Source organism: Ochlerotatus camptorhynchus, unplaced genomic scaffold (genome assembly GCF_037179485.1).
Source record: "Ochlerotatus camptorhynchus isolate MF236.1 unplaced genomic scaffold, CSIRO-AGI_Acam_v1.1 ptg000222l, whole genome shotgun sequence".
Lineage (NCBI taxonomy): Eukaryota > Metazoa > Arthropoda > Insecta > Diptera > Culicidae > Ochlerotatus > Ochlerotatus camptorhynchus.
In genome coordinates this window covers 3,985,413-4,012,671 of record NW_027040712.1, presented here as the reverse complement: position 1 = coordinate 4,012,671, position 27,259 = coordinate 3,985,413, and the positions used below count along the sequence as shown (strand labels likewise).

Below are 27,259 nucleotides of genomic sequence, written 5' to 3'. Positions count from 1 at the left end.
ATTAATTGAGAGCTTTCGATGCCTTACCATTTTTGCATTAGTATTATTTGTGTGGCAAGTACAATCATACTCTATGCCCAGAGAAGTCGAGACATTTTCCAACCCGAAAAATTCCTAGAGCGGACCGGGAATCGAATCCAGCCACCTCCAGTATGGTTTTGCTTTGCTGCGCCTTTACCGACTGAGCTAAGGGAGGACCCAGTAGGGACGTATTAAAGCCAAATAAGAAGAAAGCTCCGAAATACGTTACAATTGCAAGAGTCGATTAATGTAGAGTTATCAATGATTTTAAAACCAGCTTGTTCAGAAATATTTGTAAAACGTGCCTTTTTTTTAATCGCCTTACAACATCTTTCTGAAAAACGAACTTATTTTCGGCAGTTCTGTTTGGTTGCTTGCTGGCTCGATAAGAACGATATCCTGCTCGCAAACGAATTGTTCGAACGGTACTGGGAGCAGCAGCGTATTTTTGTGCTATTTCATTATCTGATAGTCCAGGGTTTGCTCTGAAGGTTCTCAACACCTTCCGGTTCAGCTTGCGGTCATATTGTTCCAAAGGTTTCTAGATGTTCTTAAAGTTCTCAGAGTACCAGAATTTCGTGAAGTTTACAGGAGTTTTTTTTTTTTGGCTACTGGAATTTGAGGTGCTCTTGAAGTTATTAGAGTTCTTACGGCATTTGGGACTTTGGAAAGTTTTCAGGAACGCCGGAGTTTCCAAGAGCAGATTAACAGTTCTACTAGTTGCGCAAGTTTTGAAAATTTTCAGAGCAACGGAATTCTTTGGAGTTTCAAAAAGTTGTTTGAGTTCCTGACAAGTTTAAAGTTCCTAAGGTTGTTGGGTGTTTTGAATGTTCTCAGAGTATCAGAATTTCTTGGAGCTACCAGGAGTTCCACGGGTTTCTGGAGATAGTAATGTTCAAAATTTATGAGTTTTCTGGAAGTTTTTAAATTTCCAGAAGTTCTACAGGAAGCTTTAAAAGTTTTCAGAATAGAGTTAAGAGCTAATTTCCGTCATACTAAGCACAACCCGCAAATTAGCTATCTTTTTCAAACAGTCGTCTATTTTTTTTGTAGTCGTAAGGTATCAGTATTTCTTGGTGACCACAAGATTTGCAAAAGTTCCAAAAAGTTTTCAATTTCTGTGAGTTCTTGGAATGGATAATATTGAGAAAGTTTAACAGTTTTTGTAGACGTCCTTCGGTTTTGTAAAAGTTTTGGAAATTGAGTAGTGGAATTTCTTAGCGTTCTCAGTAGTTCAAAGGGTGACTGGAGTTTCATAAGTTTCTAGATGCAGTTTTCGATGTACCGGGAGTTCTACAGTTTTACTCGTACAGTAACACAAATTTTAAGAATTTCCAGAGGCTGCAAGAGATCGAGATGCTTTTGGAGTTTTCAGAGTTTTGCGATGTTTTGATTGTTCTCGTAGATCGAAGTTTTCATAAGTTCTAAGAGTAGCAGTAGTTTCAAAAGATCCAATAGTTCTGAGATATCTTGCTGTTATTAAGGTTAAAGAGAGTTCTACAGTACTTGGAATCGTATTGTACCAATATTTATTGGAGCGCTTGCAGTTCGTAATGTCCCAGGAGCTTGTTGTCGTACAAGTTTTAAGGTTTTTTAAGGGTTCTATAAAAAGACAATTGACACCGCACAGTGGTTGCACAGGCATAACGCTAAACATTAGATAACGGAAATTACACATCAATCACTAGACTTAGGGAAATTTTCTTTTAAGATAAGCTCTATCGGCTGGAGTGGAAATCTAACGACTCAACAGTGGGTATTATTTTAGTCGTGTATGTTTTAGAAGCTTTAAGTGTATCAAGTTCTTGAAGTATTGTAAGGTTTAGGCAAACATATATAATAACGTAATATGAGCACAAGGGGTTCCTCAACATCCAAAAGCTCCGGCTATTTCTGCATTTTTGGAAAAGGTCCAGGATTTCTATATGCTCCAGATGCACCGAAATTTACTGTTCTTTCTGGAGTTCAAATGGTTCTTGGAGTTACGAATGTTTTGAGTGTTCTCACAGTTCCGATGATATTCGGAATTACGGAAGGTGTTCCTAAAGTTCTGAATGGTACTGCATATTCCATGAATTCTTGGAGCTCATAGAATTTGAAAATTTCCAGTAGACATCGGATTCTCGCCGTTCCGGATATTCTGAAATCAAACGCTAATCTAAAAAATCTCTCGATACGCCGAGCACTCTTAGATCTACTGATTTTTTTTGAATTGCAGAAATTCTTGGAAGTTCTTTTAAAATATCAAAAACATCGTGAACTGTGGGAGTATCATCGATTCTAAAAGTTTAAGAATTTCCGGAACATCATAAATCGAGATTCCTAGTACAATGTGGGTCCTAAATCCTGATGATATAATATGTAATGCGCTTCCTAAGTAACATTGTAAGTTTGATGAAGGTTTTAAAGCATTCTACAAGTCTAAATTGTGGTCTACAGAACCCTCATAAAACCAAAATTGCTACTTGGGATAGATGTTCAACTTTCGGACGGGGTATTTACTCCGGGGATTTTTTTAAAGCTTTTGAAACTCTCCTGAAACAGTGAGAATACTTCTGGACCTTCAGAACCCATAATAATATCAGGAAATGTCTCAATCAGTTGGGCGGGAAAATGTTTAAAAAATGAGGGACATCCCAGACAACCAGAAGTCGTATAACAATGTACAGAAAGTATCGTAAATAACTACAGTTTAAGTCAACATCGCATAGAAGTATGACATACATCGCATTATGTTTAAGTTAAATCGTATAGAATGCAAATTTCCGACTTATATACGACGAATCTTTTTTTCATCGTACTGTATCACAAATTAAATCGGATTACATCGATCAAATTAAATTTGTTATTACAGATTTAATCGTATATAATTTCAAATAAACTCGTTTTAAAAGAAATTAAAAGTTGCACGTATATGGCCTCCACTTTTGTAGGTATAGGCCCTTTTTTGCATTCTATACGATTTGTTTGTTTGTATATATGTTTGAATATCACAGAAACAACTTTGAATATACGTACATTCTGGTTGTCTGGGATGTTTCCTGGAACGGGCGATCGATACCTTTCATCTCCTCCACTTTCTCTGACTACAATAATGGCTGGTGAAGGTTTTAACTTACTTCATACATTAACTAGATCGTCGTTTGCGTGTCGGAAAAAAATGTGAAGCTTTGTAGCAACTAGCCAGATCTCAAACGCTTCCGTGAACCATGTTATTAAATCGGAAGATTAAAAGGATTTTCAGTAAATTGTTGTCCAGAAAACACAATAGAAAAATGTATATTTTTAACAACTCGATCAAATCCTACTTCAGTCCACTTTTTTTTTGTATTTGGCTTGTCGACCAACAGTGAATCAATTTTCCGGTAAATTTGGGACAACCGATTACCAGTCCTCTCCTCACATCAGTATTTCTGCATTCGATGGCCTCACTTTCTTCACTCTGCACAGCTTGCCTCACGTGACCATACACTACATTGTTATACATGAATTAATTAATCGCTAATTGGCAGCCAACCACCGATCAAACAAACCAGAAGACGAAGCAAACAGCAACTACACAGGGGCGGTCGGCACTCACAGTAACAGGTGACCATAGTGGTTCAAACACTTTCCCTTCCTCCTTCCATCTGGCTGGCAACCAGGGTATGCCGCTGGTGTTGATCGAGGAGAACGTGGAAGCAAATGTATCCAATTACGTGTTTATGGTTTATACGATGGATCAAATTTATTATACATCGGCGTTGCGCTCTATCTACAGTGCTGTTGCACTGGATTAGTTTTTTTTTTACGGCCAAACTCCGGACCAATTTGAGACCGAGGAAAAGGCACCCCATTATTGTAGATTGCAGAGCCGACGATGCATACAAATTAGTTCCCATGTGCTTTTTTTTCGCGCTATTTTTCCACTTTCAAACAACGCAATTGGAAAGGTGATCGAGCCTCGGATGGCTTACCAAAATTGAAAACTTTTTCTATTTCACGGGGCCAATACATTGCAGCATTCATGGTTGAACGGACTTCCTCAAATGGATGGACGCTTTGGGTGACGCATACCTAGACAAGTAGGCAAGTCACTGCGGTTTCGCAAAACATTTTTTCTGTATGAATGTTTCCACTAATTTCCGTCCGATAACGGAAGCTTTACGAAATCAATGTTGACCATCAGATATGGCGGCGCATCAGGTCTGTTAGGTGTTTGATAACGCAACTGATAAGAAATCCTTGTCGTCAATATGTTAACACAAAAGGGTGCGATAACTGCGGACTGTGTTGTATCGGGTTGTCGATACATGGTCAACCTGACCCTCATAGATTACAATGAAATGATAACAATGAAAAATCTCCCCTACAATGAACGCTTGTTCTAAATAGACAGCTCAGAGTTGCTTCATTTTGAAAATGTTTTTTTTTTTCAATCTCATAGGACACCCTCCAGTTTGATTCATAACCCCAAAAGATAAGCTTGTGCAAAAAATGGTTAAGATTGATGAAGGTTTAGAGAAAGCGCAAATGTAAACTTCAAAGGGGGATGTTATGGAAGAATATTGAAGTTCTCAAATATCACTCTAACTTTGGTTCTAGTTGTCCAAACGCTCAAAAATTGTATGGATTTATTTCAAGATTGATCATTCTTCTTGCAGTGTGTGATCTCATAGTCCAATAGGCCTTTTTAATGCAGCACCAACGTAGAGTGCACCACGCGAGTTCGAAAAGAAACGTCAACCAAACCGTTTGTTGACATCAGAATAACTATTTTTCACAACGCAAATTAAAGCATTTTTATTTCAATATCTTGCCAACTTCCATCGGTAATTGTCTTATTGTACGATTTTTCACAGATTTGAACTGATTTGTACCTCAACTATTCACACACAAGAAATCCGGAAGATCATAACCACTAAGGCACTTTTCTAATTTTCCATTTTTCTCAACAAAAATATTCCTGAACACCAGCAGGATCTTTGCAAAAACGTTACAGAATTAAATTTTTCAACTGTAAATCAAGTTTTCGAGCATCTCTAATAAATCAATTTATCAGGAAAAGTAAAAAAGTGTTCCGTTTCCTGTCTCACGGTAGAAATTTCTGCTCACAACACTCTTTTTGACGTTTTCCTATTCATCACCAGAGGCTGAATCGATCATTTAGTTTCTATTAAAAAGGCGTATCGATGCCTACACACAAAATCACGGCCTCCCTGTTCGGTAATTTTTTACTGGGTTTTTGAACAGCTGAAAAAGTCAGTAAACTTAAAAAAATTGTAAAAAATTGTATAAAAGTGATTTTTTCTTGAAATTTATACAGACTATATTCTTATTACATTTATTTGATGATAAAAATAAAATATGTTAAAATTGTTCGTTGCATTACGTGTGACCGTTATTTTCAGTTTACTGACTTTTTCAGCTGTTTGAAAACCCAGTAAAAAATTACTGACCCCAGTAAAATAATCTCTGTGTGTACACTTTGTTCTAATTTTCGAACAATTCGACGGTGTTGTGCGTCTATATAGAGCTTTTTGACGTTTAATCGTCTTTCTCAATCTACAGGGTGTCTACTTGGCTAAATAAAATTTCTTGAGTTTTCCTGGTATTTCCAGAACTTTAACGGATAATTTGCAGGTTTATAATAAGAAACCTATTTTTAAAAAATGCGTTAAAAATATGTTTTTTATTGGTAAAACAAGAACAACAGAAATTAACGCAAACGTTGTAAAATATGACAATCAGTACCAAAGAAGCAACTGTTCAATCAAATTAATTAAATCAGTGCCAACATTTCAAAGGGGCGTAATTGCATTTGTAAACAATGGTTTTAGTCCTCGATTTCTCGCAAATAAAAGCTCACTCATGAAAATTGATTGCACCAATAGGTAGATGAATGTTTCCTCTTCCAGCTAGCATTGTTAATTTGGAGGAGTGAGCTTTTATTTGCGAGAAATCGACGGCTAAAGCCTTTGTTTACAAAAGCAATTACGCCCCTTTGAAATGTTGGCACTGAAATGTTGAAGCATAACACTTACTTTATTTTAGTAAGTCTAAGATCTCAAAATATTCAATGTCTTGAACTATATTCCATGTACAAGCCTAAGATATTGAAAATTTTTATAGTGCCAAAATTAAGGGAAAAAAATAATTAAATGCTGTTTTTGTAAGTTTGCAATTAGCTTTAGAAAGGTTAGTGATCTTCAGTGAAGTTACATTAACTTCACAACAATTGTAGGAACATTACAAAAGTTCTGAGGATAAAAAGGAAATGCTGAAAATTTAAGTGAAGCTTCATAAACAAATTGCGGGAACATAGGGGAAATTAATATCCTGAAAAATGAGAAACTTACCGAGATGCTTGAGATTTGCGAAGTAATTAAGTCGTCTTAATAAATGTCGACCAGAGCGAGCATGTATGTATAAATGCAGCAACTACCACATCAACCGACAGATAGCAAAGAGCGGTGAACGGCATCATATTTAGCGACACTCTGTCTACACTCGACAAGTATGCCTAGATGCAAATTTGTTGCGACCACCAACGACTGCAAAAGTTGTGCCCTGAAGCAGGAAGCGAACATGAATGCCGAACTATAATTAACTGTTACTTTTTGTTTTCCTTTCTATACATAATAATCGATTGGTCCTAACTAGGTTTGCTACTACTGCGCACCATATGTAAATGTTGCAATCTATTTCACATGCATTTTCTTCTTTCACTTTTATCTTGCAGAATCCGCCCACAGATACCACGCGAGCTGATAGATATGTGCCGGGTGTGCACCCAAGTCACACCCGGTGAACCTCAGCTCTACCTCGGGTCCGATAAGGCCTTCACCTTCGATTATGTATTTGATGTGAGCGCGACTCAGGTATGTAAATTCGTATGCGATGGTATTTAGTAGAGAGGGACAAATCGACCCTAATACCCTGGACAGACTATGGCTTATATCATGTAATATAGGCTGTCTTGCAATGAGCACTCATACATAGGATTTCCAGTGAAAACTAGATGTATGAGTGCTCATTGCAAGACAGCTTATATTACATGATATAAGCCATAGTCTGTCCAGGGTATAAAGTAGCTAAATTGTCGTTCGTGGGCTCTGAAGGCTGCGTCTGTGCTCGTTAAAATAGCAAGCCTTGATTGTTTCCTGTCACGCATTGAACGTATAACGTTTGTTTCCCATCTAACGAAAATGGCCACCATCGAAATTCAGCTGAAAGCGTACGCCAAAATTATAGGAACGGATCGTAACTGCCAGGTGGACCTGAAGCGGTCCGTTTTCCAAATTGATCGCGATGTAAACGAAATCAAGATTCCGCTCCAAGCGATCGTGAAGCTGCGCAAGCCACTTCCATCCACTCCTCAGGCTGTATCCTCTTCCATTCTTCCGGCTCCCCAGACGGCACAAATGAGTCTACCGGTGATTTCGAAAATGCTTCCTCGAGAGGAATTGAGTCTTCAGGAGGATCCCAACATGCAGGCGATGGTGTCGACGTTCAACATTCCAATTAATGTTGGAAACGAGCGGAAAATGGTCAAGACGACGCTACGGTATAAGAAGGCACCGAAGCCTGTGGTAACGGAAATTGAGACGCAGACCGAAGTCAAACAGGAAACTTTGAGTGATCTGTACCCGCAAGATCCGGTTGCCCGGGCGTTGATGCTCCACCAGGATCGACTGCAACCGGTGAAGCAGGCATTAAGGGAAATCAAGACCAAGATCAGCAATCTAAGGTTGGAACAGAAGACGACCCGCTACACAACAGGTCAAGGAATGGAGTACTTCTACGGAACGGATTCCAGTTCCTGTCCGTTTATTCAATATTTGATGAAGCAAGATCAGGACGGACGGATCGACATGAATACACCCATTTCCAAGATTGTTGGTCAGGACTACTTTCTAGCATTCGAGCACGAAAAGGCAGCTGAATCTCAACTGACGAGATTGAGCACGATGCTGAGACCATCGATACGGATCAGTAATGTCGGGCCGCTGGAGAAGCGTGACAGTGAGGAAAGTGGAGAAAGTGGTGCTGCTCAGAGTAAATCAAGCAAATCGGACAAATCAGTCATCTCGGTAACCGAGGAAAATGGTAATGCGTAGTAATTGTGAATTTTTGGAGCATAATAAAATGATTTTTTGCAATTCGCTGGTTTGATTGATTTTACTCTTTGTGATTAGTAGAATCGGTTTCTTCAGAACATAGGCAAAGTTTCTTCTAAAATGTCATTAGGGTGCTAACCAAACAGTTCCAAAGCTTGTAGAATAGGGTTACTTGGTCTATTATGGATCCCCTAGTAGCTGTGTTAGGCATTTTCACTATATTCATGACCTTTTAATTATTGTTCCGGATATGCTTTTCAATAAGGTGCAAGTTTATCCTTTACTTTGTGTGACTGATATGTAAAATAAATAAATTACTTTATTTTACCAAGGAAAATCACGCGGGGTCCATTATAGGATTGCTTAAATCCTATAATGAACTGTCAAAAATAAATTCACATAGGGGAATTTACGTATTCTCGGCAACCTGAGCAGCGACCTTCTTTCTATAGCCTTTTTCTCTAAGGAACGCACACATATGCAGTATTGGTTTGTTTACAATCTTTTGCTGCCAGCTGCTCTAACAATTTCAGTCGAAAGAATTGTCAAAAACTGTTTTGAAACGCTTTTACAAAGCTCCAATCTTCTCTAGTGAGAGCAAGTATTGTCGGCAACCAGTTTTTCTTCGGCAACCGTTCCATTTGAACTGCATGTAAATCTGCTGTTCTATTATCGGCAACTCGAAATCAGCTACAATTTGTAGTGCGTGTGTTGCATTTCAAGAAAACCTTGCTAGATTGCTTTTTCTCAGTGGTAAAAATATAGTCAAATTGAAGCTGAAAGCATAAAGAATCGTTTGCATGCATTCAGCGAAGTGTTTTCGTAAGAAAATCCAGTGAAAATAGTGTTTCAATTTGGGTTGCCGAAAATAGTCTGTCATGCCGAAGCCGTCATTTCCCCTACATAAGATTTGAGCTTTTATTCAGGTGCCTCATGTTTTATTACATTATTTTTTTACAGCTCCTGTTGTACTTAACATTATTGTCATCTATTTTCTCCATGTTTTAAACGGTATTTGACCAATATTCTCCATGAATCCGTTGCAGATGATTTGTAAAAGATGTCTTCCGATGGCATTTACCGGTAAATTACATATTTTTTTTGCTACACTTATAATCCGTAAGTGGTCCACTAAGGGAAAAGGGTCCATTAAAAAGAAAATTAACCCTGGATACTGTGAAGTGCCATACATTCAATTCGTTCTAAAAAGAATAAGAGTGATCTTGAAATTGTACGTGTAAAATTGTAAAATCATGAGATTTCAAAATCTTTTTGAATCTCGCTCAATTCTGATTTAACACTATTTTCATTTTTTAGATTTTGCCCCCTATGCAGGATGGGTGGTTCATTTTTAATACCACCATATTTTTCATTAATTATTTTGAGATTTTTAGAAACCAATTGCATTAAATTTGGTTGCAATTTGAGAACAAACGATCAAACATAGAAGCGAAATAAAAAATCGCGCCAGCTCCGTATTGAGTGTACATTAATCTTGAATTCATACCTAAATTTAATTTCTACACACTAAGATTATCTGAAATCTCAACAGCTGAACGTTCGGTAAATAGTTCGGTGATTTTTCGCAGATTTCCTGTAATTTTTCACCGAATATCTGTGAAAAATCACAGGCAAATTGTGAAAAATCACCGAACTGTTTACCGAACGTTCAGCTGTTGAGGTTTCGGTAAAACTTTACAGATTTCGGTAAAATAAACTTAGTTTGTATGTAAGATCTTGAAACATGTTCAATATCTGAATTAACTAGATAATTTATTCACAGCATATAATTTGGAATTTTCTCTAGATTTTCATTAACATCATCTCAAAATATCTTCAATATTTTAATATTATTATTTATTAGTGACACTTTATCAATTTCTGTGATATATGTGTCGTCAATAATCTTATGATTATCTCCTGTGTTCCTTTGAAATTTTCTCCACAACAGTTTCGGGATTCTCACTATAGGATTTTCCTCTTTAATTTTCTCTACCATTATATTCGTATTTTCAATCATTCTTGTGAGAATTTGCTTATATTTTTCGCATAATTTCGTTGAAATTAACCTCAGAATTTCCTTGAAATTCACATCATAAATGTCTTGAAATTCTCATTAGAATGATCTAGAAATTCATCACATTTCTGAAAATCACCTCCGAATTCCATGACATTTTTTTCAAAACTCCTTTAGAGTTCTCTTCAAAATTCTATTGAAATTATCCTCAAAGTTTCCTTAATTGTCCTTAGAATTTCTCTGGAATTCTCTATGGAATTCCCTTCCAACTTTTCTCTTGAAATTCTTCTCTGAAATCCTTATGGACTCTCTACTGTCTTTGCGATCCTCCCAGAATTTCCTTGGAGTGCCCTTATAACTCTTGAGAATTCTCCTAGGATCTACCTTGAAACAATCTTCTACGTTAGAATTCGATTATCTTGGAATTATTATAGGTATTCCCTAGGAGCTCTGCCCTCATACTTAATTTTTAATGATTGATTGGTTAACATTTAAATAAAACAACAGAAAAGGTTATCTTACATTTAATTACACTTAATTAATGTTGGTATCCATGACAGATACGTATTTCGACTACTTGTAGTATGTATCTTGAATCTTGAAATTAGCCCAAATATTATGGAATTACGGATTTTCCTTAAGATGTTGATTCCTTTGCATCTATAGTTGCGGAAGTGTTCCTATAATAGTGGAACCCATTACAATTGTTGTCTTAAGAGCTATGTTTACAATTTGACTTTGTTTATATTTTTTTATAATATGTCTTGAGAACAAGTTTAAACATTACTTCTAGCTGACGTTATGCGAGGAATTAAAATATTGCTTTAATTTGGTTTTTGTCATTGTAAAGTCAATGTTATCGCAGTGCTTATTATATGTATCCATCATTTGGTTCAAGGGTCCAAATTTGGCATAATTCGTACGATGACGGTTTGTATCAAATATATTTCTATTTCGTAAATGCCTAGATGGTGTATATACATTTAAGGATGACAATAGTTCTATAGAATCAATGCGATGCGATACGATATCGTGTACGAAAGAAATCATAGCAAATTCACGACGCTCTTTTAATGTTTGGATATTTATGAGCATACACCGAGCTGTGTAAGATGGCAGAGGAAATACAGTCCAACCTAACTTTCGGAGTGCATACAATAGAAACTGCTTTTGAATGGACTCTATTCTTTCTTCGTGTGTGATTGAAAAAGGAGACCAAACTATGCTGCAATATTCTAATATCGATCTTACATAAGCAATGTATAATGTTTTTATCGTATACGGATCGTGAAAGTTATAACAGAAACGTTTTATGAAACCAAGCATGTTGTTAGCTCTGTTAATAATTGTGTTATAATGATCGGTGAAAGTATGTTTTGAGTCCAAAATAACACCTAGATCCCTGACTCTATCACACTTTTCTACGATCTGGTTTCCTAAAGTGATTGTTATATCGGGTAGGGTTCGTTTTCTACTAATGGTAATTGAGTTACATTTTTTTATATTTAATTGTAGCAGGCTTTTTTGGCACCAAGTATGGAATATCTGTATTTCCTCATTGAATGTGATGATGTCTTTGGCATCTTTTATTTCCAAAAAAAGTTTAATGTCGTCAGCATAGATTAAAACTTTCAATTTCTTAATAATGAAAGATATGTCATTGACGAAGAGAATAAATAAAAATGGTCCTAAATGGGAGCCTTGAGGAGCTCCTGAAGTGACATCAACGGGATTTAATATCTTTGCTTTGTATTTTACTATTTGATGGCGGTCAGTTAAATATGATTCAAGCCACTTGAGGAGTGCGTAATGAATTCCCATTTTTTGAAGTTTAAAAAGAAGCATGGGTATGTCAATTTGATCAAACGCTTTGCTGAAATCTGTATACAACACTTCTACATGGTTTCCGTTATACAATGCATTCAAGGAATAATTAACTTATTCGAGCAAATTCAAGCAAATTCAATTCGAGCAATTAGTTGTTGAACGGCCTTTAAAGAAGCCATGTTGCATAGTAGTTATTCTGTTTTTAATTTGAAGAAAGAGTTTTTCATTCACAATCGCCTCGAAAAGTTTCGGAATGCAAGAGATTATAGCTATACCACGATAATTACGTATGTCGGATTTTTTACCCGATTTAAAGATAGGCACTAAAAACGAGCTTTTCCATATTTTAGGGAAGTTTCCGGATTCCAGTGACATATTGAAAATCCAAAATAATGGAGCAGTAAGTTCAGTTGCTAAAGCTTTCATAAAAACTGGCGGAACACCGTCAGGGCCAGGACCTTTAGATGCATCTAAATTGTTTAAACCCTTTAAGATATCATGAACCTTGATTTGTCTTACGCTGATGTCACTTGAAAATTCTGGATAAGATTCAAAATATTCACGGTCACGGTCCTCTTCTGAAAACGTAGTATAGATTTCTTGGAAGAAATTTGCAAACAAATTGCATATATCATCCGAGTTCTCACCTACCCTATCGTCCAAATGCATCTTTGATGGAAAATTATCAGATTTTAATTTGGTTTTCACATAATTGAAGAATTTCCTAGGACAAGATTTTATTTCAAGTTCAGTTTTTAAATTGTACTCCTCAAATGCCATATTCACGGCTAAATTTAATTGATCGCAAATGTCTAAATAGTATGCCAAAGTTTCTTCACTATTATATTTTTTATAAAATTTGTGCGCTTTTTGCTTTCGATTTTTTAAATTTTTCAGTTCCCTGTTGTACCAAACTGGTTGTTTTGCATGACTCTGACGTCTTCTTCTTTTAGTTGGCACTTCTTCAAGTATTATTTCAAGCAACACATTGTAGAATACGTCAACTGCACATTCAACATTTCCTGCAGTTCTTAATATTGCTTGCCAATCGACAATGTTCAATATATTTCTAATGTTATCATAATTTGCTGAATTGTAATCAAAGATTTCATCAATTTCGCAGTCGTTGGTTCTTTCATTTATGTGAACGAATAAAGAATATTCTATTGCTGTGTGAAACATTTCATTTCTTCATATGGGACTTAACGATTCAGTCACACAGAAATCTTCATAAGTATTTGTTAATAAAAGGTCTAAATAACAATTTTGTTGATTTTTCACATGGTTAATTTGATTAAGTCCTAAATTTGCAATTTTGTCAAAAATGAAATGAAGTGTTTCATTTTCCCCAACGACTGGAAGTAAGATGCTTTCATTGTCCATATCAGAAATAAAGTCAACATTGCGTTGGTCCCCATATATATGTACTTTTACTTCAGGGGGTAAACTACACAAAATTTCTTCAGCTTTTCCAAAAAACTTATCATACGTGTCTTTATGAGCATTGTTTGGAGGAAAGTATACCGAAGCAAAGACATGAGTTTCATCTGCTACTTGCGTTTTTACCCATACATGTTCGAATTCTTTAAATTTAGTAGCCATAATGATTTCTGAATTCAATTTGGTCGAAATAGGTATTAATACTCCACCTCCCGATTTTTTTTCCAGACCATTGAAAATTGCGGTCGTCTCTATAAACGTTATAATTGTTACCAAAAACTTCTTCACTTCTCACACTATCATCCCAAACTTGTTTCATTAGCCATTATGACAGAGTAAGTAGAACTTAATATATTTTTGTTAATTTCATTCATTTTACCGGCGCTTCTCATGCGGTTAACATTTTGGCAATATACCACAATTTCTGTACTGGTCTGAAGATTAGGTGAAGAAGTTGATGGTAACCTGGCATTCATAAAACTATTATCAAAATTATTTACCCCTGATCCATGTTCCGAATTTGTTTCGTTCTGCAAAGTGTCGTGATCTTCGTTATTTTCTTCCTCTATGGAGCGTGTCAGTTTTGTAGAAAAATTAGAAACCAATGCGTTCCACGATTATAGGAACCAACATTAGCAACTACCACAATTACTGGAGCTGTTCCTATTAATGGGGGATGAGTTTTCGAAAAATGTAAAATTACAATGTAATTTCTAGCCCAATTGACAATTGATTGACGATTGAAAAGTTTATGCATATCGTTTGTTTATTTTTCAAGAAATAAATTGTCTTGGTTCCTCCGCTACTTATTCACCCACCCTATAATATGAAGCGATTCAAATAAAACGAAAGGGTCAATGTACAGCTAGAATACAGTCTGAGGCTAGAACATTGACTTCCGTATGCATTAACCGTAAAACCATAAATTTTCGCAGTTCCTTTTTCCATTCATGCTTTCAATTGTATCAGGCATTACATTAGGGTGGGTCAAGTTTATATGGCGGCTCACAACCTCTGCTTCCCACTGCTCTTTCGATCTGTAGTGAGGTCCCCAACAACGGTGCCAAATTTGAACGAATTTTGTTACGATCTGGATTTGAGGGAGAACTTTGCGAAGTTTGTATCGGGAATGTGTGTTTGTTGAGTCCAGAGTCGGGACTCAGATAGCCTAGTCAGTAAAGGCACGGTGTTATCAAGCCGGAGGTGGTGGGTTAGATTCGCGGTCTAGTCTAGAACATCTTTCAGGTTGGAATTATTCTTGACTTTGGGCATAACGTATATTTGTGCCTGCCACACAATATAAAAATGGGAAAATGTATCGGAAACGACAATTCAGTTGGTCCAGTTCGTAACCAGTCCAGTTCGTAAGCAAATATGTTCAAATTCAACACAGTCGTCCTCATTACAGATCGAAAGGGCGGTGGGGAGCAGGTGGTTGTTAAATTGACCCACCCTAATGTACATATATCTATATCGTTTCGAGCAAGGATGCGGTATCGTCTTATGGTTTTGTTTTACTGTTTTGTATACAGACAGAAGAATCGCGAACCTGCTGGACTCAACAAAAACACATGCTAAACAACGAGCACGACTTCACCTTTTCTGCTGGTTGTAGTAGGACATAGCGCCGTGTGTCTTTTGTTGTTACGAAATGAAGAAACGCTCAGTTTTTTTTAATCCCTCTTACTGTAGTTTCTTGCCAATCCTCATCACGTTTCGCGTGTCACGTCGCCCATTATCACCGCATACACGTTTTGTATGCGCCTGTGAAGATTGCCATAATGACTCATGAAGCTTTTTGAAGTGTTGGTAGCTTTGTTGTTTGGGAGAAATTATCGAATCCATTAATGGGCGCGATGCGGTGAATTCGTGGACCCCCTACAAAGGCCTTCATCATTCATAAGGTTTTCGTATATACAAATGGCCACGCCGCCACACGGCTGCCACTTTATGCCAGTCATATTATGTGATGAGCTTGAGGTGTAGCGAAAAACACGAAGAGGTAAACTAACGGATGTTCATGCTAGGTCCAGGCCTAGGCCGAAACAGTTCTCCGTTCACCAACTATACAGGGTTTGCGGTAATACTCCTACTTTCCGAAGTTGTGCTGCTAATGTTGTTCGGTCTTATCGTTGAGAGAACGCGTGGGGTTGGGTAGGGAGGAACACGGAAATGGCGTAATAAATATGTATGCTTCCAGTCCATGCTTCATAGGGATTAGTGTATACAAGAGGCACATCCCGCATGAGTCGAAGAACTACTTCTCTAGCCGACCGGTATTTATGTTTCTTGTTTTGTTTCCTGAGCTCTGGATCGCTATATTTAGATGTGGCATATTTCTAGTGCTGGTTGGTATATTATGTGCTATTTGCATGATTGCATGTGGTCGGAGGTCCACGTTGTTTTTTTGTTTTGGTTTGGACGACTAAAAAATGCAATGTTTGCCTACTTTTCTGTTTGGTCTACTGCAGTGAGGTTTTTGCTCCATTCCGGCGTTTTTCGGTGCACTCGGAAGTATGATGAGGGTTCTTTGACTGGTTGATAGATTTAATAGACCTGTCCGATCCAATCAAACTCCTACTTTTTAAATGCATCAAATGTAAGCTACAGAATTTGAACATTCCATTTACATTCTTAACACAAGGAACTTCCCATAAAATTTACGAATAACCCAAGAGCGTTAAAATGACTATAATAACAAAAAAAAAAAACAAAAAAATTGTCATATGATGATACCGTGGACCCGTTAGTATGAACTTCTAGTAGCTCTATTATCATCAGAAAAGGGAGTTTCTGGTAACATTATTTCTAGACTAACATTTGAAAAGGGCGTAATTCCAAAATGACCATATCGAGAAAATCGCTTCTGAATTTTGATGACCTAAAAATTAATCCTATTTCACGACTTTCAATTTTCTGGATGATTTTATAAGCTTGACATATAGTTAATAGTGTAATCTATCATCATGCATCACTAAAAACTCAAAAAAAGTTTTCTTTGTCGTGAAATCGAGAAGAAAACATCATACGCCCTGATAATTTCATACATGTTGTTGCCCCCCGGATCATCCACCCTTTGAACTGCCAACACTGGTGATACGCCGTGGAAGTACACCCTCGGGATATTTTGTTTGTTGTTCCGCCTTGGTTCTTCGTTCGCAAATTTTGTGAGAGTGGAATTACGCCCGGAGATTTTTTGGTCTTCTTTTTGTTCGTTGTTTACACGTGAACTATCAATCGGATGCATTTCAAATGAATCGGGCGTGACTAGATACTACAGACTCAATACGTTTGGCATATTAAAATGATATAATTCGTAGTTCTGGTGCAAGGCGTAACAACCAGATGCATCATAGAGTTGAAAGTTGGAAATACGCCATGTAAGAAGAAACGTTTTTGATGATTTGAAGTGATATTTTCTTCTACATTTTCGTGTTTATCGAGTAGTTTGTGAACTATTCTCTCTATATGTGGCAAAATATGGTTTGTTTACATTTTGGCTCTTACGCCCCTTTCAAATGTTAGTCTAGATTTGCCGTTTTGTTTTGATTCTGCGTTCCGTTTCGCATTGTTCCATTAAGCTTTTCTCCGTTCTAAAATGACATTATTTTGAGCAATTTTTAGTTTGCGTGCAGATTAGCAGGGTTCAAATTAAAAAGCAATCAGATTACCGGAGGTCCACGGTATGTACCTCACGGGTTCTTTATACAGGGTGGCCACTGAACAAGTTGAACTGGGAATCGAAAACAAGAGCTACTTTCTGGATTCCTCACAATAGCCCAGGGGGTGGGACACCTTGGCTGAATATATCAAAATAAGATTTGATATTTCAAATTTTCGTTTCTTAGACATTAAAACAAAAATATCCGCAGAACAAACATTGTTCAACACAAAAAGCTCTATGTTTTACATGTATTAGTTTTGGAAATCACTTAAATATTTTCGTCGATCTTTAGAAATATTTAATGATGTTTTCAGGCCCCGAATCGGGAATTTGATTGGAACCTTAAAAGATTTTCTCTCTGAACTCTTCCCTGGTTATCTTTGCAAATTTGTAAAGAATTTGCTTAGGATCATTCCAAAAAGTCTTCAGAAATACTTTACTTTCAGAATTTCATCAACAGCCTTATGATTCTGTCAGGTATTCCCTAGACTTTTTCACCATAACAGTCTTGGAATTCTGTTCAGAACACTTTTTTAGGAATACTCTTGAAATTTACTCTTAGTTTATCTTCATATTCTTAATAATTCTCTCGAGAAATTGTTTAATTTCTCTCCATAATTTTCTTTAGAATTCATTTGGGATCTCCTCGGAAATTTCTCGATATACCATTTGGAATTGGGAGATGTACTCTCCCAAAATGTTGAAACTCTCCTTCTCTTGAAGCACTACTCATAGTTTCATTGGAAACTCTCCCGGAAACCCCTTGAAATTCCCTCAAAATTCTAATACACTCTTTTAGGAATTCTCTTGAAACTATCTTCAAACTAGCGTGAAATCCAGCAGCGATTTTTCGAGCTATTTGAAGAATTAGATTACTATGGAATTATTTCCATATATCCACGCAGCTCTCCTCAACATTTCTATATTATTGATTTATTGATTGGTCAAAGGTAAGGTTGGAAAGAAGCTCCGAATTCACTTATAATGCTCCTTGAAATTCATTTCAATTTGCTTTAGAGGTTCCTGGATTTATAATGATAACCCCCAAAATAGTCACTTCAGAACTGCCCTAAAACTTAACTTAACTTCCCCTTACTATTTGCATGAAATACTTCTCAAAATAACTTCTAGTTAAATTCCAAAGGAATTCTCCCCAGAGTTCCTTTAGTAGTATCCCTAGATTTCCTGGCTATCCTCAAACCTCATTTGTAATTTTCATCAGAGCTATGCTTTTCAATCTGATATAAAGGGTGTCCACGATGAAATTGCCACACTATGAAATTGCTCTAACTTTTTAACCGTTGGGTAGAATTTAATGAAAATTTGGGTGGATTTAGTTCATAGTGCATTATTTACATCCTGCAAGTTTTAAAGTCCTGTGATCAAAACTCGCGGAAATGGAGTCGAAAGAACAGTTCGTGCGTGATAAAATCTTGCGCATTCATCACGAGAACAAGGATCTCTCGCATCGTTCCATCGCTAAAACGTTGGGAATCACGAATTCCACGGTGTCGCGAGTGATTAAGCGGTTCGAGGAACGGTTGACCACCGATTGGAAGCCCAGAAGTGAAGGAAAAAGTATTCCGTACAACACCAAAAATCACAACCGCGTAGTTGGGGCCTTCAACCGAAATCCGAACGCCTCCGTTAGGGATGTGGCTAAGAAGCTGCACCTAAGCCGAAGTTTTGTCCAGAAGGCCAAAACTAAGGCTGGGCTTCGAACGTTCAATGTACAAAAGGCCCCTAATCGCGACGAGAAGCAGAACAAGTCCGTCAAAACCCGTGCCAGGAAGTTGTACCTCAACATGCTGACGAAAGTTGAATGCTGCATCATGGACGACGAAACATATGTGAAGGCCGACTTCAAACAGATCCCCGGCAACCTGTTTTTCACGGCCAAGGATAAGTTCAGCGTTCCGGAGCATGTCCGCACTCAGAGGATGTCCAAATTTGCGAAGAAATTCCTGGTTTGGCAAGCCATCTGCACGTGCGGGAAGCGGAGTGCACCTTTCGTGACCCAGGACACGATGAACGGACAGGTGTACATAAAAGAGTGCCTCCAGAAGCGGCTGCTTCCTCTCCTGAAGACCCACAACGTCCCAACAATCTTCTGGCCGGATTTGGCCTCATGCCACTACTCCAAGGACGTGCTGAAGTGGTATGCGGAAAATAAGGTCAATTTCGTGCCAAAAATGTTCAACCCAACACTCCGGAGCTCCGCCCCATCGAGAAGTACTGGGCGATTATGAAGCAGCACCTTCTTAAACGACCTAAGGTAGTGAAGACAGTAGAGGAACTGAAGAAAGTATGGGTTTACATGCAAAAAACGGTTGATTCACAGGTTGTGCAGAATCTTATGGCCGGGGTTAAGGCCAAGGTGCGGGCATTTGCGTATGGACTGTAAATAAAATACGAGTAAAATGGTAAAATGAAGTTTAATAGTTATTTCTCAATCCCTGAAAATTTGATGGCAATCGGATGAAAACTCGAATTTTGCGAATCAATTTTGTGTGTGGCAATTTCATCGTGGACACCCTTTATATACGCAATATTCAATGTTTATAGATCTCATTGTAGATTTCATTGTTTTCTAAAATAATTTCCAAACTCAATCTATGAATTCGACGTAGTGTCCTTCCAATAATTTGCCCTTAACTTAGATACATTTCAAAATTCTGAGACTTTTAGACTCCATAAATTTGTCTAAATTATGGAGCATAATTTGACAATTTGTTGCGATCTTGAAACCTAATACATATTGAAAATTCGGAAAATTTATGTTGAGTTCTCAGTAGAGTTCTGGTGGGTGGGAACAGCATTGAAAATAAAATACACTGAAGTCTTTTTTTAAACGGTTTTTTTTACACGGTTATTTTTACACGGTTTTTCGCGATTTACACGGTACGTTTTTAACGATTTCTCGACAACGATACAACCTATCGACTTGATTCCAATCCCATTGTCCGTTCCAAGCTATAGGTAATCGAATGGCATACAATTAAAAAAAATCACAATTTTTGGTGTAAATACAGAAATTTTTAAAATATGTCTACATGGACCATAGCATACTATAATTACAAATGGCATCAAAATCCGATTTAAAAAAAAAAAAAACATTTAAACATGTGAAAAATCAAAACCTCGTAGGTTTTTTTTACACGGTTTTTTTACACGGTACGTATCCCTCGTGTAAAAAAAGACCTGAGTGTACTGTATTTTTTTCTTCAGTGGCATCATCCCCGGTATTCGTTTATTACCATATTTAGTTATTTATATGAAACCGGAAAATATATGGTTGGGCCCCGGGAAAAACCGGAAAATTATTGTCTCAAATCGAGTGGCCACCCAGTAATTAAGTTTTCTTGCCCCTTGCAATGCTTGAAATTCTGAAAATCTTATCTGAAATCCCTTGAAACTCTCTCCACAATACTCCTGGATTGCTATTCAGAATTGGCTTTGTATTCTCCTGAGAATTTCTTTGGAATGCTCCCAGAAATTCCAAGACATTCAACTCATAATTCTCAGGAATCTTGAGCATTAGAATTCGATTCGCTTGGAATTATTATCGGCATTATATAGGAACTCAGCCCTCATACCTAATTCACTCTGATTGATTGATTAACATTTAGAGAATTACATCTGATTACACACGAACAAATCCGGACACATTAAAAACGCTGCCATTAAGGTATTTTTGAATATTTTTTTTTTTCTAATTTCACTGATTCATGCTAAGAGCGTATAGAATTACAGTAGGCATTGGTTGTCATGATAAGTTCATTTGTTTACATCATGGCTTCACCGGAGCACATCGCGATTCGATCCTGCACGCTCGAAATGAAAATGTCGGTCTATCCGCTCCTGGCATTTTTCAATCAAATTCCTGGAATACCTCGGTTGACCGGAAGAATGTAAAATCAAAAAGAAGTCGAAATTCCACAAAAAGTTCCTTATCTGGCAAGCAATCTGCAGTTCGGGGCTGAAAAGCAAAACTTTGGATACTTCTGGGACCATGAACCAGCAAATTTACCGTGCCCACGGAAGAGACTACTGCCTTTTTTGGAGCAGCATGAGGATGATTGCCTATTCTGGCTGGACTTGGCAAGCTGCCACTACTCAAACTCCACCAAACAGTGGTACAGCCAAAATGGCGTCACAGTGGTTCCCAGAGGGAGGTGAATCTAGCCAATATTCGAGAACTAAGACTAAAGGGTGATACGGTCAAAATTTGGTCAAGGGAAAACGCGTGTAAATCGGTGAAATCGTTTATTTAAAAAATCAAATTAAATTTCTTTTTCAAGTTCAATTAGTATAAAATTCAGGAAAAATATTCAGTTAGGCTTCCGCTTTTCCAAATCCGAATTGCCGGGCCTTACGCTTGACCCCTGCCATCAGATTTTGTACAGCCACCTTGTCCACCTTCTTCGCCGCAGAAAGCCAGTTTGCCTTGAACTGCTGCTCGCCCTTAGCAGTTTTTTTGGTCTTCTTTAGGTTCCGCTTGACAATAGCCCAGTATTTCTCAATTGGGCAGAGCTGCTTGGGAGGGTTCTTGTCCTTGGGAACCACCTGCACGTTGTTGGCGGCGTACCACTCCATGGCCTTTTTACCGTAATGGCAAGATGCCAAATCCGGCAAAAACAGTACGGAACAACCGTGTTTCTTCAGGAAAGGCAGCAGACGTTTATTCAAACACTCTTTCACGTAAATTTCTTGGTTGACAGTCCCGGAAGCTATGAAAATGCTGCTTTTCAAGCCACAGGTACAGATGGCTTTCCAAACCAGATATTTCTTTGCGAACTTTGACAGTTTCATGTGCTTGAAAACATCTGCTACCTTTCCCCTTCCTTTTGCCGTATAAAACTCCTGTCCCGGAAGCTGCTTGTAGTCGGCTTTGACGTAGGTTTCGTCGTCCATTACCACGCAGTCAAACTTTGTCAGCATCGTCGTGTACAGCCTTCGGGATCGCGCTTTGGCCGTCGTATTTTGTTTATCATCGTGATTTGGAGTCACTACCTTCTTGTAAGTCGATAGTCCGGCTCGTTTTTTGGCTCGATGCACGGTTGTAGACGATACACCCAGCTTATTTGCGGCATCTCGGAGAGAGAGGTTAGGGTTTCGCTTGAAACTACCGGCAACTCTCTTTGTCGTCTCAGCGGCTTCCGGTTTTCGATTTCCCCACGATCCAGACTTCCTGGCTGTCGACAAACGTTCCCCAAACACTTTAATTACATTTGTAACGGTTGATTTGGCAACTTTTAGCGATTTTGCCAACTTTGCGTGCGAGTAGCTCGAATTTTCGCGATGCGCGAGCAAAATTTTGATACGCTGCTCTTCTTGCTTGGACGGCATTTTGACAACTGAAGAGTGAATTCCAAAATCAAAATAGGAGCAACATTCTACACACACACACCTTCAAAATGAGGGGTGTTCAGGTTTTTTAAATGCAAAATTGAAAGAAATACATCAAGTTGATATTGACCAAATTTTGACCGTATCACCCTTTAATTGAGGAATACTGGTCAATTATGAAGCACATACTGAAGAAAAAATGGTGGAACTGTAATTGACCTAAAGGATTTCAAGCGGAAATGGAATTTGGAAGCCAAACATTGGCTACAGGGCTCGTGCAAAAGATGATGGGCTGTGTACGAAGAAAAGTTCGAGCAATGACGTATGTTAAGAACACAGACAAACTCTTTGAAAAAGTTTTTTCTTGAAAACATAGTATCGCAAAACATAGGACCTTAGTAACGACATCTCTCGGGCTTCTCGCGGAAAACAAGCTTGCTCGCTAACTCGCAAACAATATTGCATAAAAGTTCTATATAATGTATAGAAACGTCAAAGCGATCCGCTGCTGCGAGTAGTTCGCGGAAATGATAATATTCAAATCAACCGTTAAATGCGTGAACGAGGATACACAATGAAGTGTTACGTCTGTTTATCAGTGTTAAGAAGGAAAACTGAAACAATGGTCTTACAATAAGCATAATACCTACTAAAGAACAAAGAAAAATAAACCGCATTTTTAAACCCCGACAAGATTTTCGTGTCCGGATTTTTTCGTGATCAACCTGTAATGTCGGCCTAAATGGCCCTAATTTGGGCCCATACATACATCCAGCAATCGACTAAATTTTCAATAGCGACCAAAAGTATCTAATATTGTCGTCCCAATGACGCGTTCATCTAGATAAAATTGATAAATAGCAGTTTTTTAGCGATGGGCCCAATCTTAGATCCATAGGCCAACATTAGAGCCATTTCCCCTACTTCTTAGAAACGCTCCCTGAAATTTCTTCAAATTTGACTTTGAATACCCTAGAATGCTGCTAATTCTCTTCAAAGCTTCCTTAGAATACACCTTTAATTATCCCAACAACTTTCATAAAATGGTCTTGAATTTTTTAGCGAATTCTCGTGAAATTCTTCACAGATTTTTTCTAGAATCATCGCTAGAATGCGTTTAGAACTCTCATCCAATCTCATTTTCAACAATCCACAGAATTTTTAAAAATTTTATTTGTCCCAAAATCATGAGCATTTTTAACTTACAAGATTTTAAAAGCTCAATTTAAAACTTTCCAACATTCTGCGCAGTAGCCTAGTGGCTTTCGGACTTAAAAAATTTATTGTATATATGAAACTTTTAAAATTGCTATTAGACGAATATTTTCCCAAAAATCCAAAAATTTACGTTGTTTCAGAATTAGGGCAGGGGAAGCTATATAATATTTTAACTATTTCTTATTAGCGGCATCTATTGTTAAAATCAGCTGTTATATATTCCTTTGTTATACCATGATTAGAAGTGATTTTTCGGTAATCGTTGGCATTACCCTACATTTTAATTGAAATGGTTGATGTTTACGATCGTTCGAAAATCTCAGTGCTCTCCACGAAGCTGCACCTTAAACCGGGGAAAACCTGGAATTTAAATTTTTAAATGCACTGGCCTGCCCAGCTTAACTGACTAGGCTATCTGAAGCTCAAATACAATAAGCTATACTTAATTCTTCAATTCGTTTACTTGGAACTAATCTTTCACGTTGGCCTATGCACCACAGTGAATGAGTTACATGGTAAACTCCACATGATTGATAAACACACCAGAGCCAACGAGAAAACGGGTCTTCAGTTTTCGTGTTCCAGGTTCCACTTATTGCTCCATATCTGTCGCAGCATGCACCTAATTCGAGTTAATTAATCATGAAAGCATAATCCGCAGCTGCTGTGTCTAGCCTAATTGAAATGAACTGTTTCTCGTGTTCTTCTCAAACCGGTAGCTGCTTTTTCGTATTCTTTACACCCAACAACTGCAGCAAGCAGTCCTTCAGAACGCCCCAACACATCCCGAATGTCTTAAAACGTTTTAGCTACTGACTAGCGGAGGAAAGCTTGTGCAACCCGTCTGCTGTACGCGATTAGCATATCGGATTAATTTGTTGTTTTTTGCTTATCTTTTTTCACTACTCAGGTTTCCGTGTATGCCAACTGTGTCGAGAAATTGGTCGAAGGCTCGCTGAAAGGTTACAATGCAACGGTGCTAGCCTACGGACAGGTAAGCCGGAATGATTTATTATTAAACTTGCATTCGTGTGTTCCACTGGCGGTGCGCCCCACATTTTGCTCGAATCGATCGGCGCACGGTAAGGAAAATTTATTGACAAATGTATCATTCGTTCTTCGACAGACTGGTTCAGGAAAAACCTACACAATGGGAACCGGCTTCGAGCGTGACATTCCGGAAATGCAAGAAGGCATAATCCCACGTGCAGTTCGGCATCTCTTCGAGGGTATCACCCAGCTGCAAGAGAACCCCTACGATGAGGACGGAGTGTATCTGGGATCGTTGCAGTTCAGCGTTGCAGCGCAGTTTATGGAACTGTACAACGAGGAAATTATCGACCTGCTCGATCCCTACAGTAAGGTATGTGTCGTGATGAATAGAATAAGATGCCTGGTAAAATTATGTTGAAAATTAATCCATGTAACATGCAACTTTCTTCAGGGTCGCCTGTTCAAAATTCATGAAGATGCCAGCGGTGGTATATCGGTGGCTGGGGCGACTATACAGTCCCTCACCGGACCGCAAGATGCCTTACGTTGCCTGCAGCAGGGTGCCCTGGCACGCACGACGGCTTCCACCCAGATGAATGAACAATCGTCCCGCAGTCATGCTCTCTTCACAATCCTTATTCGACGGCAGCGGGTGATGAGTGCCGAAGAAAGTGGCAACCCGGAAGGGGATTTGGAAACACTCACATCCAAGTTCCACTTTGTGGATCTGGCCGGTTCGGAGCGGCTCAAACGAACCGGCGCAACAGGTGAACGAGCCCGAGAAGGAATCTCAATCAACTGCGGTCTGCTGGCACTTGGCAACGTGATATCGGCGCTCGGTGATAAATCGAAGAAGGTTTCACACGTCCCCTATCGGGACTCGAAGCTGACCCGACTGCTGCAGGATTCGCTGGGTGGTAAGTGGAATGGCAATTGAAAACGGATCTATTTTCTCTCATTGAATGCCACAATTTCAGGAAATAGCCAAACGATCATGATTGCCTGTGTGTCACCGAGCGATCGCGACTTCATGGAGACGCTCAATACGCTCAAGTACGCCAACCGGGCGCGCAACATCAAAAACAAAGTACAAATCAATCAAGACCAGAGTTCGCGTACGATCTCACAGCTGAGGCGTGAAATCGCTGCCCTGCAGCTGGAGCTGGTCGAGTACAAGCAGGTTAGTCTGACTGGTTGGCTGGGTAAATGTTTTGCGGTTTTACTTTTTGTTCACGTTTTTTGCCGGGTCTCCTTCGGTTTGTGTTGTGTGAATAAGACGGAGGGATTTTGATTGACGTCGGCTGTCTGTTGACCGATGAAGTGTCAGGAATTTGAGAATGATTAATTTAATAGGCATTTAGGTGGGGTGACATGTACTTGACGTAAGCGTCGATTTAATCAAAGGCAAAATGTTTGGATGTTACGTGACGAATCTGCTTATTCGTGAAGAAAGTAGAAGCAGTGGTACTCGATTTCTTCGCCGAATCATTCAATAGTACCAAAGATTTTTCAAGGTCGTAATCATCAGTCCATAATTGATAACAGGACTAATTGAATGGTTTTAAAAGTTCAAATCAAAGATCTTAAATTTCTTAAACCAAACTTTTAGCCCAAAATTTAAAACTAAATTCTGCGGCTGTGCTGTATATTTCAATTTCCAGAATCTTAATTCTTAATACATGATTGCAATGTATGGAAAAATTAAACACTACTACTTGTCGTTCACAACTTTTGTAAACTTGTACAGTCAAAGCAAGGAAAACTTTCTAAACTTATAATCTTGAATTTTTGAAACTTTAGTCTCAATGCTGTTGTTGTTGCACTCTTGGAATTATTTAAAGATTTCGGCATCAACATTTCAATGAAATCTCCAAATGTGTACTGATTCATATATCTTGGCAACGCATTACTATTTTGAAGATCAATAGAAGGAACTGTTTTGATTAAATCGTTATTTCATTGATATATTTATATCTACAACATGGTCCAAATCTGTTCCGGAAAGGCCAAACTCAATCAATAAATATTATAATTTTATGTAGGAGAACTAGGGGCAAGAAGGTCACTCTGGGCATGAGTGCCTCCCACAATATATTTTGAAAATGAAGAAATTTTAATGCTATCTCACCATCAATCTATGCTTGGTATTCTTATGAAGCATTCTAGAAAGTTCTTTAAAAAAATGCAATCAATGATTTTGTGTTGAAGTATTTAAAAGTTATTTTTGTATAAGAATAAAGTATCATAAAATAAGGTATGGAGACTCCAAATAACAATTTAACAGCCTTTTGGCTTTCACTCTGATTTATTGTGGTTTTATAACGGCTATAAGCAATCTTTTCAGTTTAAATACAGCATTTAAAAGTGCAAAACATTCTTGATTAGTAGTTCAACTTTATGCTGCTTTAAATAACGTTGCGATGATGATCCGAATAGCAGCAGTGCCAAACTGGGACTGCGGAAAACTGCTGACCGTAAACTTCAGAAGCTGTCTGACATAACAACGATTTCATTCGGCGAAAGGGTTAACTGTTCCAAAAATTCCGAGCAAGCGCACATAAACTTCATCGCATCATCCAGAAGAAGGAAAACTTTTCGGGGACGATTGAGCTTCCAGCTGTTCCAAGTTAC

General features: G+C 38.1%; 1 protein-coding gene across 10 annotated transcripts in view; it reads left to right on the top strand.

Moving 5' to 3' along the window:
* Positions 1-27,259, top strand: part of Klp31E (kinesin-like protein 31E) — a 124,035-nt gene that overhangs the window by 70,918 nt on the left and 25,858 nt on the right. For all 10 annotated transcript variants that reach the window (XM_065225185.1, XM_065225187.1, XM_065225182.1 and 7 more), the window contains 5 exons: positions 6,743-6,881; positions 24,546-24,629; positions 24,762-24,998; positions 25,080-25,545; positions 25,606-25,808. In XM_065225185.1, coding sequence (XP_065081257.1) covers positions 6,743-6,881; positions 24,546-24,629; positions 24,762-24,998; positions 25,080-25,545; positions 25,606-25,808 — 1,129 coding nt within the window. The remainder of the gene's footprint in view (positions 1-6,742; positions 6,882-24,545; positions 24,630-24,761; positions 24,999-25,079; positions 25,546-25,605; positions 25,809-27,259) is intronic.